Raw genomic sequence first — 21,509 nt, 5'->3', positions numbered from 1 at the left:
ATCTCCATACTTAGGGTTCTGTCTGATCCCTTGGAACCCTGGTTGATGACTGAGGCTGTGAATTTACAGCCTTTCCCATGGAGACTTTGATTATGGACAAATATTTGTATCCAGCAAATTGAACATGAGGAATAAGTGTTGTTATTGAGTAGTTAAAAGTATGGTGGAGCTTATTTCTGAGTTTTGTGCTTGTACTTCGTAGCTGATAACCGTCCATTGCTTTTCACTAACACATTGTGAGTTTGTCGTCAGGGGTTTATAACATTGGCAGGTGGACATGCGTTCTAGAATTGGCGAGTAGGTCCTTGGCTCAAAATGTATTCAATAGCATTCACCTGTGTATAAATTGGGAGATTCCTGCATTGAATAGGCTATCCATATCAATGCCTGTCATTGAGACATAGGGCGGTCGGGTAGCCTAGTGGTTAAAGCGTTCGCTTGACACGCCAAAGACCCGGGTTCGATTCCCGACATGGGTACAATGTGTGAAGCCCATTTCTGGTGTCCCCTGCTGTGATATTGCTGGAATATTGCTAAAAGCGGCATAAAACCATACTCACTCACTCACTCACTCATTGAGACATAACAGTGAGTGAGTCAGTGTGTGTGGTTTAACACTTTTAGCAATATTACAGCAATATCATGGCAGGCATATTGTAATGAGCTTCACACATTGTACTCTGTGGGGAGGGCGGTCGGGTAGCCTAGTTGTTAAAGCGTTTGCTCGTCACGCCGAAGACCCGGGTTCGATTCCCGACATGGGTACAATGTGTGAAGCCCATTTCTGGTGTCCCCTGCTGTGATATTGCTGGAATATTGCTAAAAGCGGCATAAAACCATACTCACTCACTCACTCACTCATTGAGACATAACAGTGAGTGAGTCAGTGTGTGTGGTTTAACACTTTTAGCAATATTACAGCAATATCATGGCGGGCATATTGTAATGAGCTTCACACATTGTACTCTGTGGGGAGGGCGGTCGGGTAGCCTAGTGGTTAAAGCGTTTGCTCGTCACGCCGAAGACCCGGGTTCGATTCCCGACATGGGTACAATGTGTGAAGCCCATTTTCTGGTGTCCCCCGCCGTGATATTGCTGGAATATTGCTAAAAGCGGCGTAAAACCATACTCACTCACTCCCTCACTCTGTGGGGAATTGAACCCAGGCCATCCGCATGACGAATGAACGCTTGAACCGCCAGGCTAACCCCCTGCCAAAAAACAGAAGAATGTGGCCACAATTGCTGCTATGCATTAATTGTACTTAAATGGGTGATCAGGAGAGAAGGTTGGTTTTTGACCTGGCATTATTACCACATTGGCTCAGATCAGTTCCGGGGGGCACGGGTGGCCCAGTCGTCTAAGGCGCCGCGATTCGTTGTGCAGAGTTGCGTCCCTTGGGCACGCCAGAAACCTATGATTGTGGGTTCGAATCCCGGTTGGCCCCGATTATGTTTCTAGGTTTGTCAGCACCATACCTGTGCTCATGGGTTTCAACAAAGTGGTAAACGTCTGAGACCTGCATCACTTCGGGCTTTCCTCCCACATTAAGCTGACCTGCAGTGATATAACTGGAATACTGTTAAAAGCGGCGTTAAACCCAACTCACTCACTCAGATCAGTTATCATACTGTGGGCAGCTGGTGTATCATATCCAGATTGGATATATTCTTCAGACTGCTGTGGCATTAACCTTATTCACTCCCTCACTCTGAAATTAAATGGAATTATAAGTAATAAAGTTTTTTCCATCTTGAATAAGGGACCGTTTCCTGTTATTTTAACCCCTGAAGTTCCTTTATTTTTGCACATATCTGGCTTCTGTTTGTTGATGTGTTTTGTTTTGTATAGTTACCGTTATTGTGTTCATCATTGCAGTGTCAGTTAATTAATGGTCATTCTTATTAGCACTGGGACGGGTGACTCGGGTACTGGGGTCAGATGGGTCCTGAGTAAGACCTGGGTACCCACAGGACTACCCAGACTCATAGATTAATGACAATACGCTACAAGTCGCTGAAGTCCACATTACTTTCTGACTATGCATGCATTCCTTCTGACTTATGTGTTTGAGTAAACATAAGGCTTTAGTCAACTACAGTGTAGAGATGATCAGATTGTTTTATACATGTATCTAAATAGTTTTTCCCAGGGGTCTGGTAAAACTATTCCCAGTTGGACTTTTTGTATCGAACTCAGTCCTACAGCGGGTACCCGAGTATGGTCGGGTAATAGGGGGTCAGGTAATAGGGGGTCAGGTACCAGGGTGGAAAATTTGGCCACATCCCTGCCCTAATTTTTATGTCCCTGTTCGTGAACAACATAGTGTCATCGACTGAACTGACAGTTATGCAAGGTGTGCATGTAAATTATGAGTTATGATGTCGGTGAAACATGTTCAATATGGGATGGTATATACATACATGTCATTATATGGTATTAACATACATGTCATTATATGGTATTATCGAAGGACACGGTGTACATAAATGGTGTCGCTGTCAGTAACAGGTGCTATGGAGACCAAAATATAGGAAAATTGAAGTTTCAATGTCCTTGTTTGTTGTTAAACGCTCTGCTCAGCAATAATTTGACGATGGTCTGCAAATAATCGAGTCTGGACCAGACAGTCTAGTGATTGACATCATGAGCATCGATCCAAGCAATTGGGATACGATGACATGCATCAAGCAAGTCAGTGAGCCTGACCACCCGATCCTGTTAGTCGCCTCTTACGAAAAGCATAGTTGCCTTTTACGGCAAGCATGGGATGCTGAAGACTTATTCTACCCCGAATCTTCACGGGTCAACTTTTATAAGAATGTTTTTAAAGATGTGAATGTGATTTGTTTTGTAACATGCTATTTTGCTGATGTTTGCAGTATTTGTAGTAGTGCTCACTAGATTTGATTAGATAGTGCATGAATGATAACCTAGAACCATAGCATGCATTGAATTTCTTCCATAACAAGATCAGTACATCTTATGGCTCTTGGTAACAGGTGAATAACTTGGATCAGTTGTTAGACTTGGTGATTGGGTTGATCATCGTACCCTCACACTCACAGTGTGGAACATTGATAAGTAATTCAACCACTGATTTGTCTGACAAGATTTGAGGGCACAGGTGGCACAAATGCGTTGTGCAATGTGTCTTCCAATTGGTTACGCCAGAAACCTATAATTCTTACAAATCCTCTACCTCTATTACATCACTGACAAATCCTGTATGTTGGCTGCAATCACGCAAATGTAATCTTCAGAATTTTCAACAGAAGTCCTCTTGACCGTCAACCACAGATGACTAGTTGTCAAGATAATAAAATAATTAGTTGTTATCTATTGTTCAACTTATTCAACACTTAAAAGTCCGTCTTGGTAAAAGTCCTTATTAGCCGATACTCACAGAAGTATTAGTGTGTATGTGTGTATGTGCAAGTCCAAGGTGGCATCCTCAAGCTCTCCTCCTACCTTTAATCATGTGGGAGACGCCTCATGCGCAGAAGAGACTCACTGTGAGTCGTGCACATCCCCATCAAATGATGCAAACTACACGATTGTTTGCCTTGGCAGTCTCTCTTGCCGAGGGAAGATAGTGACAACAGATATATATTTGCATGTGCAGTTGGAGCCTGATAGCATGAGCAAAGACATGATCACTAATTTGATTGGATGCCATATATGATGACTGATGTTGGTGTATGAATATTAGGACATACAGGGAAATTATTATACAAGCATGTGTGTCATACTGATTTCACAAAACGAGTGTCAGAATTCTTGCATTTCCTGAGCGAGAGCAATATGAATTCTTACACGAGTTTCGTAAATGAGACACACATGTGAGTGTAATGATTTCTTTACTACCCACATTTTCTTTATCTTTTGAGCTCCCTTTTAGAAGCATGCACTGATTAAGACCGCCGTCTTAGAAAACCACAATTGTCAAACCACAGACGTCAGCAATCTTCTGCTATGACATCGTTTCTAGTGTGACATCATTCCGACCTTGTTTCACAATAAGATTCCAATGAATGGGAACAATACATTAGTGCTCTTGGAGTGGTATTTGCACTAGTGTATATATGATCTTGGCTATTTCTAACTCTATGGGCAATACGTGATATTTAGGGCACTCTATTTGTTGAGATAACTCAAAGTGCATGAACTTCATCAGGCGTAGAGTGTAGAGTGTAGAAAATGGCACTAGTCCTGTAGTCCTTTCCAAACTGCCCAATAGTTAAGGTATCATGACGCCTAGTAGAAATTTGCCTTTTTTAAAGGTTTTTGCTAAATGTTATCATAAAAAGGACTAGAGGACTACATTTTTTAGTTTCTACAGCTGTGCATCCCATTTAGTCTACCTCTACTGTAGCAGTATTAGTCAGCCAACTGCCAACACGTGTTTAGTGAATTGATGTGGAATTGATCTCAGTGAACATTCCTCGTGTGGAGTATCTCAACATATGCTGCGATAATTAAAAGTTGTTTAATTGAAATGGTATTACATTTTTAATGAAACCTGTTCCGTCTCAGATGAAAAGGACATGCTTGATAGAAAATTGAACTACAAGCTGATTTGATGTATCGTGGCCCAGTGGGTAATACAGATGGTAATATGTCCCCTGTACCCCTTGCTTGTCATGATAGCTAATTAAAACTAGGTTTGGTGGCTACCAGGTTGACTCTGTGTCACCACCACGACATTGGTCATGGTATGACAGAGTGGTTTGCGTGGCCCCGGTTTGACTTTTAATCGGCTGCTATGATATTGCTGGAAAAGGATTGAACAAAATGTCACATAAAACTTCATTTACCTTTCACTCACTCACTATATTTAACAGAATATCTGTGCATTGAACATTATTGAATGCATTGTCTGTGTTGAATGAAGGCAACACATTCGGAAGAGGACATACTCTTAAATCAAATGAATCATGAAATATAAATGTTAATACCATGTATTAGAACAACGATAAGTATTGACGACATCATCCTATGCAAGAATGTTTATGTCTCTAAAACTTTGCACCACAACACATCTTATAGGTTTGCAGGCCGCCTCCGTGGTCCAGTGGTAGAGCGTCCGCCCGGAGAGCGGAAGGTCCGGGGTTCGAGCCCCGGCCGCGTCATACCAAAAGACATTAAAAGATGGTACTTGTTGTTACCCTGTCTGGCACTCAGCATTAAGGGGCTAAAACAAGGACTGGTCGGCTCGGAGTCAGTATACTGTGTCTGAGTGGGGTATTCATGTTAAACTGCGGCATGGTATCTCAGTGAGCTAGCACTATAAATCGGCATCAGTCCGGACTAGTACAAGCAGCCACACACACACACACACACACACGTGTATGCACGTCGTTATATAAGTGCAATAATCTTGGACGTGACCTTAAACCCAATTTCACCTCAACTATAGTTTGCAGGTGCCACATGCAGTAGAATCACACACTTGCGTAGGGTGTCATTCCGGGTTTTGACACTTTCAATTAAGGTTGGTTAATCTCTTTGGACCACCATTTCTGTCAATCTTATTGGGTCTTTTTCATACAGTTGTGATTTACTTGATTTCATTCATTGTTTGTGTATGAACGTGCGATGTGGTGTCTGCAACGCATGGAGCATCTATGGGCTATTGACATGCTGGAAACTGTCCGAAGTCGGCGTGCAGTGGCCAATACATTCAATATTTCGCAGTCTGTGATTAGCAGATTATGGAACACATACCAAAAATTCCAAAACGTTTACAGTCGACCCCTGTTCTTGGCGTCTTCAGTCAACAACAAGAGTACAGAATTGATTGAGTCGACTGAAACTCTGAATCATATTAATGCAAACGTTTCATGAGGCTACGATTCACTTTGCACTTCCCTGATAGGCCTCTTGTCTGGCAGTGTCGAATTGAAGGTCAAGCCAATGTCAGCCTGAGAGCTCCACACCATATTGTACAAGGTTGGGTCACTGGACAGTACTTTGGGGACAACACACTGACAAGGGAAGAAACGATACAGCAAGGTCACGATATGTTCATAAGTCACAATACAAATCGCGATATGCAGATAATCTTAATGACTACAAATATTTCGGGGTAGCTTCAAAAGGGAAAGCTAGCTGTAGACACATTTGTAGCGGCTATTTCAAGTTGTGAATTTGAAACGCTAATTACAACATATTTTGAGATATTTGACTAACAAAAGTGCAGGGGGGTTATGAAACGAGTAGTAAGCATGGTAAGTAATATATTTTAGCTAGTTTATTATCCTGTATCGATTTAGTAAAAAATGTGTCGTGTATTGTATAAAAACTCATGATGTGCCGGTGCACCGATGTATCGTTCACCCCTAGTACTGACACCCATACTGAGGAAAGCCCGAGGTGATACAAGTCTGATATGTTTACCACTCTGGTGAAACCCATGAGCTTCATGATGAGGTGGGGGGCACGGGTGGCCCAGTCGTCTAAGGCGCCGCGATTCGCTGTGCAGAGTTGCGTCCCTTGGGCACGCCAGAAACCTATGATTGTGGGTTCGAATCCCGGTTCGCCCCAATTATGTTTCTAGGTTTGTCAGCACCATACCCGTGCTTGTGGGTTTCACCGAAGTGGTAAACATCTGAGACCTGCATCACTTGAGGCTTTCCTCCCACATTAAGCTGACACGCCGTGATATAACTGGAATACTGTTAAAAGCGGCGTTAAACCCAACTCACTCACTCACTCATGATGAGGTGAGGTGAAATGGGGTTAAACGTTGTGTCCAGATTAAGGACGTCGTGTAAGATTATTGCACTTACATAGCGACGTGCATTCCGGACTGATGCCGATTTATAGTGCTAGCACACTGAGATACCATGCCGCAGTTTAACATGAATACCCCACTCAAACACAGTATACTGAGCCGACCAATCCTTGTTTTAGCCCCTTTATGACGAGCCCCAGACAGGGTAACAACAAGTACTATCTTTTAACATCTTTTGGTATGACACGGCCGGGGATCAAACCCCGGACTTTCCGCTCTCCGGGCGGACGCTCTGCCACTAGACCACGGAGGCGGTCGCTTCATAATGAAGTGGACAGTGTTCAGTGCAACCTTGTTTACCTTTCTAAATAATAGTATATTCTGCTGTCACATGCACAGTGAAAGGTACATTTAAGTCCTGGGCAGATTGTGTGATATTAATGTTTTCAATCTTGGAATGACTGAGGTGGTTGGCTATCATTGTTTGTATTTGTGTTGTGCTGATGTTCCAGTAGTGAATGGGTACCCGGTAGGATGATTTACCAACTGTTAATCTGCTAGTGCCATATTTGATTACTAATGTCGTGACAAAGATCCAGGTTCAATTCCCCAAATGGGTACAAGAATTGAAGAATATGCATAGGTAGACACCAATTGTGCTCTAAGTGACATAGCTAGCTTCTGGGAGACATATTCACTAGCCTTGGGCTTACAATGTTGTGGCCATATTTTATCCTGATGTGTCCCTTGCCATAATGATAATACTCGCTATGTGGCTGAAATAATGCTGATGCGACATTAAATTTGAACTCACTACTGGTATATGGATACAGCTTGGCGCAAGGCCGCTAGCATGAGTCACTTTGTCTTGTGTTAAAGATGCCCTAATGGCTGGTAGAATTTAAGGCTTTAATAGAAGAGTCGTTATATCTTATCACTACTCGGTCTAGTAATTTTTCAGGTTACCTAGCATCCCTGAATATAGCTTGAATATCACTACAAGAAGAGTTGATCTATACTCTCTCACTCCTGATATGGTTCAGTAGATATGTCTGGGCATTATAGATCCTGAGCAAGTTCTAGGGCAGAATAGATCCTGATATGGTTCAGTAGATGTGTGTGGACAGTATAGATCCTGTGGAAGTCCCAGGGCAGAATAGATCCTGATATGGTTCAGTAGATGTGTGTGGACAGTATAGATCCTGTGGAAGTCCCAGGGCAGAATAGATCCTGATATGGTTCAGTAGATGTGTGTGGACATTGTAGATCTTGTGCAAGTTCCAGGGCAGAATAGATCCTGATGTGGCTCAGTAGATGTGTGTGGACATTATAGTAGATGTGGAAGTCCCAGGGCAGAATAGATCCTGATATGGTTCAGTAGATGTGTGTGGACATTGTAGATCTTGTGCAAGTTCCAGGGCAGAATAGATCCTGATGTGGCTCAGTAGATGTGTGTGGACATTATAGATCCTGAGCAAGTTCTAGGGCAGAATAGATCCTGATGTGGCTCAGTAGATGTGTGTGGACAGTGTAGATCCTGAGCAAGTTCTAGGGCAGAATAGATCCTGATATGGTTCAGTAAATGTGTGTGGACAGTATAGATCCTGAGCAAGTTCTAGGGCAGAATAGATCCTGATATGGTTCAGTAGATGTGTGTGGACATTATAGATCCTGTGGAAGTCCCAGGGCAGAATAGATCCTGATATGGTTCAGTAGATGTGTGTGGACATTATAGATCCTGTGGAGGTTCCAGGGCAGAATAGATCCCAGTACTCTGTATGAAGACTAACATGGTGGTAATTATGAGTGTCTTTCAGTCGTTATAAAACATGAAAGTCAAAAGTCACTGACTCATAAAAAAACCCCGCAGCCATGACATATTTGTGTACCTTGTTATGAGCCCAATGACCTGGGCAGTGTTAGAACTGGTCTGAATTTAGGGTGTAACAAGACTCTTTTCTAATTAATGCATATCAATATGATCTTGCTGAACCATATGGTCTATTCTTCATAGAAATACACATTTTGAAATTTCTAAATGAACAAACTTACAAGCCAAATGGGTCCTCCTGCAATGTTTACTGTGTACTGGCAGTCAAGCTATAATTTTGAGCTCTGTTCAACATGGGACATCTTTGCTACATTTTTAGTTGATAGATGATATCACTGTAAGGAATATTTACGTCAACAATGTTAAATCAGAGTTGCATCCCTTTCATGGACCTGTCATCATCGGCTTCATACCTAACCAAACTGCCAAATTGGAGCCCCACAGACCTTCATATCGTTTTGACATAAACAGTCAAAGGTTGGAGGTTCAAACATGATTGATATGATACAGCAAAACTGTCATTGTGAGAATTGCCAAACACATTTCTTTCAATTCTGAGCAGTGGTTGAAATTTAGCACGAAAGTCCAGGAATCCCCAATGTTACACATTAAGTGCGGATCCTGTATTCAAATTCTGTAGCAGGGAGTCTTAAGGAAACCCCGGGCCTCCTTTAATTTTTTAACATTGTTGAAATGACATTATACACAGTGTGACACAACCCAACATGTTTTCCGTGTTAGTTAAGAGACAATTATGGCGATGAAAGATCAGTGATCACTATGTGACTTTATTGGCTGGTACTGCTATCACAATGTGGGTGCGAACACGGCAACTGTACCGTGTACGTTCCAGTCAAGGACAAACTACTCTGCATGACTGGCAATGGCAAAGGCTATCACATTTAACAAAGGCAAGTAGAAAGTCTTCAAAGATACTTGGGGGCGGTCGGGTAGCCTAGTGGTTAAAGCCTTCGCTCGTCACGCCGAAGACCCGGGTTCGATTCCCGACATGGGTACAATGTTTGAAGCCCATTTCTGGTGTCCCCCGCCGTGAGATTGCTGGAATATTGCTAAAAGCGGCGTAAAACCATACTCACTCAAAGATCCTTGACATTTATTTATTTTACCATTGATGACTGAATAAGACATGGCAAAGGCTATCACATTTAACAAAGTCAAGTAGAAAGTCTTCAAAGATCCTTGACATTTATTTATTTTACCATTGATGACTGAATAAGACTTGGTTCAATTTCATAAGACTCGTATGTAAGAACAATTTATTCACGTAAAAAAACTCTCATGTCCTTGACTTAAAATTCATGATTTTGATTTTAATTGTGTACAGTAAAGAAAGAAATTGTGTGAATATCAGGGGTAGAAACTAACATATTTACTCCACTAGTCCTTATAATGATAAAATATAGCAAAACCCTTAAAAATGGCAAATTTCTACTAGTCCTTAAGATACCTTAACTATTGGGCAGTTTGGCAAGGACTACAGGACTAGTGCCAATTTTTAACACTGGAATATTACAAATTAACAACTGAAATTTCATTATCAGTTACAGTTTCACATACATAATCTGTGGTGAGAGTTGATGGAGGTATGCTTCAGTGAAGTTTAATGTGGTCTCGGTCATCAAGTTCACAGATGTGGGTGAGCATGAGCCTGCAATTTGTCTGACCACTAGACCAGTGTGGACATGATATCCATTATGTCTGAACACTCCAGTGCACTCCACAGAAAGCCAAACTCAGTTGTGTACAAGCAGTGGGTATTAGCAAGACAGGAGGCACAGGACATGTACCAGCTTCAAGCCCTGGGCCCCGTTCCACAAAGCGATCGTAGCGCTACGGCTGTCGTAAGTCTATGTTAAAGTATGGCAGTTACAATCATCTTAGCGCTACGATCGCTTTGTGGAACAGGGCCCTGCAATAGAACCTTGGGAGATTTGTTTTGATGGGCCCTGTTTAAGTTTGTGCTTCACTGGGGGGAAACGGCAAGGCCCTGAACGTTCAACCTGCTGAATTGCTTTCACACTTCTTACCCCTGCCTGCTGGATTCATTTTAGCATAAGGGGCTGTAAAGAGGGTGGGTACTTTCAAACAGTCGAGGCTTCATTAAACAGCAATGTATCGTCAAGTGCAGAGGTCGCAGACAGGGGTAGTCTGCTAAAAAAAATCAAAAGAATTTTGTAAGGATTTTTCTTTGATAGACCTACGTCAAACCATGTGACAAGTTAGGTAGAATTATAACTTTAAGAATCCTCATTTCTGAGGTGTCCATATTTCAACAAAAATATTTTATTTTTAGGACAAAACATGAGCTGTATACCTGTTTGGTGATGTAAAACAAATTCTTGATTTAAAATGTGAAAAGGAATCACACAGATGAGACATCTTTTTTATCCCATCGTTTCACAAAATCCAGTTGAAATGTGCTCCTTTTTTTTACCCAATGATTTTGTACCCAAACTTGTATGTGATTTTGTACCTAGAACAATTTTGCATTAGTTTGAAAGATATACATTGATTTTAGTATCTTAAAGTAATTTACTATCACTTTCTATGAAGACAACAAAATTAACTATTTTTTACCAATTTAACTGGCCTCTTCATCAGTGACAAGACATCACTTACTATTAAAACCAATCACTTTGAGCTTTGCCAATTAGACTGGCCTCACTCAAGGATCACAGTCATAGTGATATTATGAACTTGATGAAATGTTTTATTATATGTTCTGCTCATTTACTGTTGTTTGCAATATACATGAAAAAATAAATATAATATGCCAGAGCTCCAGATAAGCTTTTGGTGTTGTGGGTATTTTACCCATGCATTTTAAAATCATTGGGTATCAGTAATTCTATCTGCGTATTCAAATTTCTGTTACCCACTAGTTTTTACACATGTGGGTATTTAAGTTAAATATTTAAAAACACTATTCATCTAGTCCCTGCAAACTTGTGTCGTGTGGGTTCGAGAGCTTTATAGGACTCAAAAATACCACGATACTTCCACAAGAAAGTGTGATGGCAAATGATCATGATCTGACTGTCATCGAGGAATTTGGCAAGGTTGACGGAATGCCAACTTATAATTTCAAAATAAGTTGCTGATTTGCTAATCGAATACGCAGGGTTACTTCACAATATTTTGATGATACGCACAAGTTTTATTTTTGTAGAGTATCTGTAATGTTCGTTGCGTATTTGATACGCTTGGATTATATTTTACTGCGTATTTCTGCATTTCTGATGCGTATTTCACGCAGATACGCAGCTTATCTGGAGCTCTGTATGCAGAGATCTATTGTTTTATTTTCATGGGTACATATTCAAAGTATTTGGGGTACAAAGCCACATAGGCCTATGCATCCTCCATCCATTCGCTGTGTACCTAGTTTCATCCGTTCGGAGGACTAGACGTTCTCAGAAAAAGTTGTCAACAACATTTTTAGTTCTAAATTGTCCTTCTTGCCATGATAGACCAATAACAATATGTTATTACCGTATTTTCTTGAGGATAGTGCACACTTTTTTTTCCAAAAAAACACAGCTGGGTAGAAGGGGGTGTGCACTTTACACGCCTTACTGAGTTTTGATGTTTTTTCCCCCAACTCAAAGATGTACATTACCGTGAGCACATAACACCGGAAATACCATGTCAACAAATCCATGCTGAAGTACACAAATTAATCATGTAATTACACTGTCTGGTTATAAAAAATGTTCATTGTATATCTGGACTTATGTTTGTAGCTTATTTCATTAATTTTATTCAAAATTCCTTTTAATATTGTTTGAATTAATTTCGGCAAAATCGTGTGTGAAGCGATCGGAAGATTATTACCATTATTAACAGCAACCATGGTCAGATTACCACTATTGACGCCTTGAAATGAACTTTAGTTGATAGAGAAAGGATATATATATCATAAATGCCATACTTTGAATTGTTATTTGTTGTAGTTTGACAATTCTTTGTCAACACATAGTTCTTGCGATCACGTGCTCGGGAGCCTCAACAGTTACTAGTCAAATTGTGAAGAAAAATAACCGGCAATAGCGATCAGCTGTACCGAAGTTAGGGTTATTATTATTTTAAATATATTTAGTAAAACCTGCAACTAAAATAACTAGATATTGGAATATATTATTCCAGTTAAAAAAATAGTTTCAGATACAATTTTTCCCGATCCTTGCATCAAATTCCTTTAATGTTATATCATTGGGAATATCTCAACTGAATCACTGGTACATTCCAAGAAAACGTGTGTACAGCTGATTGCTGTTTCCGGCTTAGTTTACGAGAAAATACACAAGGTAATCTTAATCCCTGGATGTAAAACAATGCCTAGCAGAACAAAAAATACAATTTAAACAGTAAATCAACATGTCTAGTGATTTTTTTTTATCTCAAATGTCATATTTTTACTGTACAAGTTCCTTATCACTCGGGAGGGGGGGGGGTCACAGGGGGCCAGTCGTCTAAGGTGTCCCTTGGGCACGCCAGAAACCTATGATTGTGGGTTCGAATCCGGTTCGCCCCGATTATGTTTCTAGGGTTGTCAGCACCATACCTGTGCTCAAGGGTTTCACGGAAGTGGTAAACATCTAAGACCTGCATCACTTCGATCTTTCCTCCTACATTAAGCTGGTACGCCGTGATATTACTGGAATATTGTTAGCGGCGTTAAACCAAACTCACTCACTCTTATCACCTGTTTGTTTACCGGAATTCACTGAAGGGGTACTGTGTCATTTTTTTCTGTGCATAATATTCGCAAAAAAAATAATCAAAAATACTGAATCCGCTAGAACGGGGTGCGCATTATAATTAGGTGCACACTATACCATATAGAGTAAACATGTGACGATAGATATTAAATTATGTCATCTCTTTTCAATATGAATTTATTTTGAAATTTTCTCAATTATAGTTTATCAAATTTGCATATTGCCTCGATGTGTGAGATGCGGTATTTGCTTCCGGTTTTAGCAATGATAGATAAAATTGCAAGGATTTTGATTTCTGAATGGTTTACCAAGAATGTATATAAGTTCAGATTTTGCATATCATCAAATATTTTTTATTATTCACAGCCTTTGTTGACTTTGTTCGTAATCGTAAGTTAGGCCACGCCCAGACGTCACTTACCTTTGTCGCCTTGTCAACAGCAGGTCAATGTCCGAAACTTTATCAAACGAAATCATTTGCAAACTCATTAAAAATGAGATGTTTTATTACAAAGATTTATACATCTGTGTAAATAATTGTAGAAAATTAGGTTAGATGTAACAAAATGATGGTGATAGTATTACAGGATCAGATGCATGTGGAGTTGTGTACCAGGATACCATTATAAGGAATATGTCGGACTGCATGCCGCTCAATGTGAAGTGCAAAAAGTCAACAATGGTAGTTGTGTGCCTAAACTTTTTTAACTCGTGATATTTTCTTTTTGAGGGAAATAAACTACTGAAAGTTTTGATATTTAGCAAGCTGAGCATTTATTTATGGCGTACATAATTTAAATGTTACGCAAAGCCTTCTTGGTGAATAGATATTTCCATTTTTGTTTGGGGATGTCCTTATGCTATTTGCCTGTCGAATGGGTTTGACATTAGATGCACGGCTAGTGACACACTCTGTCGAATGGGTTTGACATTAACATTGAGAGCTTTAAAGCAAAAGTTTAATGTGTTTAATAATGACTGTAAGTAGTTTCAAATGTCTCCAATCAGTTGTAGATGACATTTGCGAAAAAGATGTTTGTGTGTAAGCTTCACAATGACATGGAAGTTTATTGCACGTTAAAAGGATTGACTCTTAGTTTAATGATGGATAGTGAAGGTTTATGTTTCGGGGATAATTATAGGGTGCGGCCTTGTGCTTTTAGCCCCTAAAATTGAAAAAGGCCCACATTTTCAAATACAATGGGGCATTTTAACATGGTTCTGTGTGGGCAAGTTTGGGTGTACCTCTAGAATATTTGAAATTTTCACTTAAAGGGCCCATGTCAGAAAATTCCTAGAGTGAACCCTGATGTTTTGTTATTCAAACTGAAGAAAATACATTCTTATTTTTCAACTTATGCAGAAAATGAAGAGAAATTATGTCCTGGAAGTACGTTGCACTATATGTTGAATTTTGATTTAACTTTGATAAAGTTTTACACTTTGAAAAATTCCTCCAATCATGAAAAATAAATGTTATTCAAGGGTTATTAACATTTAAACTGAAGCAGCTCTCTGTGGGAGGAAAGCCCTAAGTGATCCCGGTCTCAGGCCTTTACCACTTTGGTGAAGCCCACAAACATGGGTATGGTGCTGACAAACCTAGAAACGTTATCGGGGCGAACCGGGATTTGAACCCACAATCAAACCCTTGCCAGCCATGCCCATACCTGTCAACTCACACACACTTTGCTTGAGGCTCACGCTTTTTCAACAGACCTCACTCTCTCACGCAATGCTTCTCACACATCAATTATGCCTCGCTCAAAACAACTTTTAAAACATCGTGCCTTAATTTTGTGCCGAATTGCCTCGTTTGTCATCGAAATGTCACAGAGCTTATGTCATTGTTTCTACATCTTTCTTTAATAACATTTTATAAAAACAACTTTCAAACAGTTTTTGGCTGGGCGGCTTTAGGCTCCAAGGCTTTAGGAGCCGCCTCCGTGGTCTAGTGGTTGAGCGTCCACCCGGAGAGCGGAAGGTCCAGGGTTCGACCCCCAACCGCGTCATACCAAAAGACGTTAAAAGATGGTACTTGTTGTTACTCTGTCTGGCGCTCGGTATTAAGGGGCTAAAACAAGGACTGGTCGGCTCGGAGTCAGTATACTGTGTCTGAGTGGGGTATTCATGTTAAACTGCGGCATGGTATCTCAGTGGGCTAGCACTATAAATCGGCATCAGTCCGGACTAGTACAAGCAGCCACACACACACGTGCATGCACGTCGCTATATCAGTGCAATAATCTTGGACGTGACGTTAAACCCAATTTCACCTCACCTCACCTCACCAAGGCTTTAGGCTCCAAGGCTTCGACCCAGGCCAACGGGTCCCGACCATGGCTGGTGTTATATACATCCCACATATTGAATACGTTTTGGGGTGACAGCTATTTGCCCCCAATGAAAGTATAAAAGTGGTAGATTCACAGAAGCCAGATTATCTAATTGTTGTATTTGTTAGTATCTAATGTCCTTATTTTCTGGTGATTTCAGTCGCGGTCCATCAGAAGCTGATGATCTTATTGCCAAGAAGGGTTTCAAGTATACAGGCACATATCGCTGGAACAGTGACAAAAAATAATCACTCATTCTTAAAGAAGGATGCTCTTTTTTTCTTTCACATTGTCAATTTGGGATTATCTCACTGTCCACAACAATAGTTTTTTCTGTGTTTGTTTGAAAAGGTGTAGAATTCTTTCTTTCTACATACCAGTAGTGTTCAAAAAGAAATGCATAAATATGTTACTACAGGTAGTATCAATAAAGAAATATCTACCGGTACTGCTATTGGTGCAAAGGTCTGATTTTACATAGAGTAGTTTCTACATATATATAACTGTATGAAAATGTCCAATTTTGTGGATATTATTAATATTATGATAGTTTTGGTATCCATGTGAATAATGACCTTATATTCAACATACCACTTTATACCTATATGATTAACAATTTTTGGTTCAGATTAACCTTTGAGACTTTTATTGAAATAGTTGGGATATATTATTTTGATTTATGAAATGTTAAGTTTTCATAGTTGATTTATGAAGTTGTTGATATTTGTGATAGAACTGTTTTCTTATGTATATTTTGGGTATATTTCACCGTTTCATCTTGACAATCATGTCAGACAGACATGTCAGTATACCCTCTAAATCCAGACTTTACCATTGCTTTGTGAAATTACTTTGTTAACTAAAATCTGGATTACAAATCAAATTGCAGAGTAATATCCACTGTATATGTAGACATTCTGAACAGAATTGTTGAGAAACAGGGTTGCCGTCAGGTTCACAGTAACAGGTTTCACTGTGTTTAGGGTCCAAGCCATTCAGTGGGGATATCAATATTCCATTACCATATCACAGGCAGTTTGTCACATTACCGTGTGTGGCCATGGATATTGTGATGCTGTCATAACCTTTCTAGGGGTAAGGATGGAGAAATCATACACATGTTTGAACACAGTATAAATATCAATGTGAAATGGTCACAAATGTCATTTCTCTCATTGTATTCTTTAAACAGGTTTCAAAACAAATATTTAACATAGACATTTGTGAAGAAAAGCATTTATTAAATCTGTTTGACAATCTGTCTACCTGGCTTTAGTTATAGTTTTGTAAGTGAAAGTGTATGATGACGTGTGTGGAATTATTTGCCGGTCAAGATGAGTATCGGTTTGAACACCGTAAAAAAATCAAACAGTAAATTCCTGTTGGAATCTAAAATGACAGGGGCCCCAGTCGTCTAAGGTGCTGCGATTCGCTGTGCAGAGTTGCGTCCCTTGGGCATGCCAGAAAACTATGATTGTGGGCTGGAATCCCGGTTCACCCTGATTATGTTTCTAGGTTTGTCTGCACCATACCCGTGCTCGTGGGTTTCACCGAAGTGGTAAACGTCTGAGACCTGCATCACTTCGGGCTTTCCTCCCACATTAAGCTGACACGCCGCGATAGAACTTGAATACTGTTAAAAGCGGCGTTAAACACAACTCACTCACTCTAAAAGGACAATCACTATGAACATGATAAGCTCTTGTGTATGCAGTGTTCGAAATACCTGCCTGCCCGACTGTCCGAGACGGGTTGATTTCAACTCGGGCTGCCAGATTTTCAAATTCCCCTGCCCGACGGTCGGGTTATATTTCATATGTGAAAATATTCTAAATATTTCCCGATGATAAGCATTAATTCACATGTGAAGATGAATGATAAAATGTAACCAAAAAGAAACCCCGTTAGCTTATCCTGAGAAACATGATTATAGTGGGCAGGCAGGTTTTGGTCAGGGCTGGCAAGTATTTCAGCTAGCAAGTCCTGTGGACTGGCTGAAAGTTTTGGGAGTTTCATACCCTGGTGTATGTGTGACATGTTGCCGTGCACTTTCAGTTTTACATTGCTGTTCATATCAGTTGGGTAGTCACACACAACAAATACAAACTACACCCTGTTATCTCAAATGTATCGATATCTCAAACATTTTCTCCAGTGCCAGCTGCCACACCATATAAATACATATTAATTTAACTGCTGATGTCAAAATCAAGATAAAAATTCCATGTTGCTATCGCAAACATTAGACTTGGTCCCACAGGCCTCAAGTTTAGATATTTACCAAGTAGCCATATGACTACAAGTATTTTTTTCCAGGCAGCCAGTGATAAAATCAAGAAGTCAGGCCAATATTGTATTTTTTATCAAATAACTATTATATGTACAAGTCATAGCACTTGTCTTGGAATCGTATATTAGTAAAAACTGTACTTGAGTTTTGTTATTTATGACTAGAACAATGATGCAATTTAGATAATATAGGTATATCCTTGCTTATCCAACAAACTACCAACTAAAATGAAATACTGATGACATTAATATTTATTCATTTCAGAATTATTTGCGAGTACAATAAGTAACAGACGTCTCTTCCAGGATCAACTGTTATTTATTTTTGTGTCTACATATGTGTAGCAATAGAATTTAGTTGCCACAAAATATTTTTCAAGGTAGTCATTTGGCTACCTCTGTATTTCAGACAGTAGACAAACTGAAATTTAGGTTGCACAGGTGACCGTTTTAGTCGCAACTTTGAGGCCTGTCCGGACTTTGACACCACTTTTTTAATTTTGTATCTTTATCTCGAAATTGGCATTTGCCACATTAACAGTTTGGAGATAGCAAATTAACATTTTTCTCATACCATTCATATCAAATATAGGTAGCTTTTCTGTTTGTTCATAATTATCAGCCCTAAATATATGAATTTGAAACAGAATAAATATTTTGTGTAGAACACCATACTGGAATACATGTCACCTTTCAGTGGTTTGATGATGGTATGATGATAATAGCATCATGTTGTTCTTCCATATCATTCCTTACCAAGTTTGTTTGGTGCAATTCTGTGCTTAAACCAGTGCTTGGTGTTCAAGTACTTGTTATTGATAATATATGTGGTTGATACGCATACAAGGTGCACTTTGTACTTCAAATATGAGCTGATAATTGTTGATGTTGATAATTGTCGATTCATTAATCAAATCACAAATGCATTTTACTTTGACATATTTTTCTTTTTTTTGTCTGTACTGTTCTATATTTGATTTTACACATTATCTTTCTAGTTGTACACAATGTTCTTGTGGGTTATCTATTATTCCTGCACATACATGTACTGGTTCCATATTTTCAGGGAAGAAAATAAGTTTCTTGGCCTTGGAATACAAGTTTTGATAATTCAAAACATTACATGTGTTTATAGTTTTTAGATTTTGGAAATATATTTACATTGTTATACATGGAATGCAATGCTAGTATGTTACTGTAATAAGCTGATTGAGGTGTCTGTTACATGTAAATGTCTACTGTTTACTGTGCTGTTTTCTGTCCCCATTGTTGAGTAGTAACAATATGTTCTGTCTGTTCAGATGTATGAATCCAGGTACTGCTAATAATAAATACTGCTTATACTATTCAATACTTTGATAATAAATAGTGCATAATGAATAATAATTAGAAAAAGTTTTGAATAAAATATATTTTCAAGAGCAAACGTTTGTTCATTTTATCTACATGTTAACAGTATGTTGAAAGCTTGGTTAAGGCCAGGCGTTTTATATTTTTCAGATTACGGACCCGCCGACTCTAATTTTTGAGAAAATGTATAAGAAAATCAAATCAGATTTCCATTTTTTTTCCCTGACGATAGCCTCGTAGTCAGTTATTTTATTTGTTATCATCACCTTTTAGTATAAAACATATGAATTTATGTTGTAAACTAGTAAAAAGATACATAATTGATCTTTGTTGATCTCGAAGCTGAGCATGAATAGCCTCCCTTGACAATTGTCCATGTTGTAAGTGGTAGAATTTTTATTGTTACAAGGGGCTTAACGTCACAAATGGCAGTCTTTTGAGCACAGAATATGTTCATAAAGTATGCCAGAGGCATTTTGCATTAAAAAAAATGCATCTGGCATCTTTTATTTTCCTCCTCCAACCCTGGACTTTGGGCTGAAAAATCTGTAATCCTAAAAATAAAAAAAGGCTGGCCTTACAGATGCATTGATGAATACTGATGTGTAGATACACAGCTAGGGTGACTTTTACATGAAGGAAATAGTTATTGCTCATAGGGTGTGCTGGTATATCAGTGTTGTGTCATTAGTACATTCACGGCTAGGTGCGGTCGGGTAGCCTAGTGGTTAAAGCGTCCGCTCGTCACGCCGAAGACCAGGTTCGATTCCTGACATGGGTACAATATGTGAAGCCCATTTCTGGTGTCCCCCGCCGTGATATTGCTGGAATATTGCTAAAAGCGGCATAAAACCAAACTCACTCACTCACATTCACCGTTAATCCACCGATTTGCTGTGGCGGGAGCTACAGCAGAGTCCTTGGAGTATGAGTCCGGCTTCCCCGGAACTCTCTGATTTTCAAATTTGGTGTTCCCAGCCCATAACCGCATGGTGCATGGATGTATGGATGTATGTAGGGTTGATCAGGGGAAATACAGTGGAAGCCTGCTGAGTCGAAGGTTGTGCCCTGTCCGTAATGACAAGTATTTACGACTGAAGAATGGAATGTTATCACATTCTCTGTTCTTTTGTCTTTGTATTAATCCTTGTGATTCATCCTTCTAAAACTTGCAACACAATCTGCAGCATCTACTGCCTAACAAGAAGCCAAAACATGACATTATAGGTTAGGTGGTGGAGATAGGTATGATCCAGTACATGACTTTATAAGACCCGTGAAGACCCCGGGAAGAATAGGTCTTCAGCAACCCATGCTTGCCGTAAAAGGTGACTTTGGTTGTCATAAAAGGCGACTAACGGGATCGGGTGGTAAGGCTGGCTGGCTGACTTGGTTGATGCATGTCATCAATCCCAATTGCGTGGATCGATGCTCATGATATTAATCACTGGATTTTCTGGTCCAGACTCGATTATTTACAGACCGCCGTCATATAGCTGGAATATTACTGAGTGCGGCATTAAACAACAAACCAACCAACCATAAACCATTTGTAGTGACTTCGTCTCGAAATATTTTTAAAAAAAGAGAGAGAAAATTGTGTATGAAGTTTGTGTGAATGATGTATAGATCTAACTAAGTTACCTCCGAGATGACATCTTTGCAATGAACATGATGTTGAAAGAATGAAAACCAAATAATTTCCACACGTTTTTTTATTTGTTGAAAGTTGGGACTGGCAAAAATTAGGAGGGACTGGTAATTTTTAGAGTTGCCAGTCTACCAGGACTGTCAGTTTCAAAAGCCAGCAGGAACACTGCTATATGCAAGTAGCATTGGAATGTCTTCCCTGGTACTGGGCCATTGCATTTGTCGAATGTCCCATAATTTTTGTAAGGTGCCAAGATTTGATTCCTCAGAGGGGTCGAACATACTCAAAGCCCATGCTCGTGCATCTGATGCATTATTGCGCTCTTAGGCTGCTTAATGAAATTACAAGTCCAAGGTGAACTTAAAACCTGATGGTGCCTCTCTTGGTAACATCACAACACATTTTTGGTACAGCCACAATAAATAAATTAGATTTTACAGGTGGGAGGTATATTTTTTCATTATATTCTTCAAACGTACCCTTAAAGGCGTCTACATAATCTGTCAATGGATGTGATTCATATGAGTAATGAATGTATGGTATGACTGTGTGTATAAGTATGTCATCAAGTAAA

General features: G+C 39.6%; 1 protein-coding gene across 2 annotated transcripts in view; it reads left to right on the top strand.

The window, feature by feature from the left end:
- The window catches only part of LOC124133836 (glucose-6-phosphate 1-dehydrogenase-like), a 59,849-nt gene that overhangs the window by 30,376 nt on the left and 7,964 nt on the right, over positions 1-21,509 (top strand). Inside the window, exon 12 of one of the 2 annotated variants that reach the window (XM_046498401.2) lies at positions 15,806-19,355. The exons of the other annotated variant lie outside the window; for it this stretch is intronic. Coding sequence (XP_046354357.1) covers positions 15,806-15,893 — 88 coding nt within the window. The 3' untranslated portion in view covers positions 15,894-19,355. Of the gene's footprint in view, positions 1-15,805; positions 19,356-21,509 lie in introns of those variants that run through there. 2 annotated transcript variants of the gene reach the window in all.

Source organism: Haliotis rufescens, unplaced genomic scaffold, assembly GCF_023055435.1.
Source record: "Haliotis rufescens isolate VD_foot unplaced genomic scaffold, xgHalRufe1.0.p SCAF_16, whole genome shotgun sequence".
Taxonomy (NCBI): Eukaryota; Metazoa; Mollusca; class Gastropoda; order Lepetellida; family Haliotidae; genus Haliotis; species Haliotis rufescens.
The sequence above is the reverse complement of the archived record's forward strand: the minus strand, read 5'-3'. Positions and strand labels throughout refer to the sequence as shown.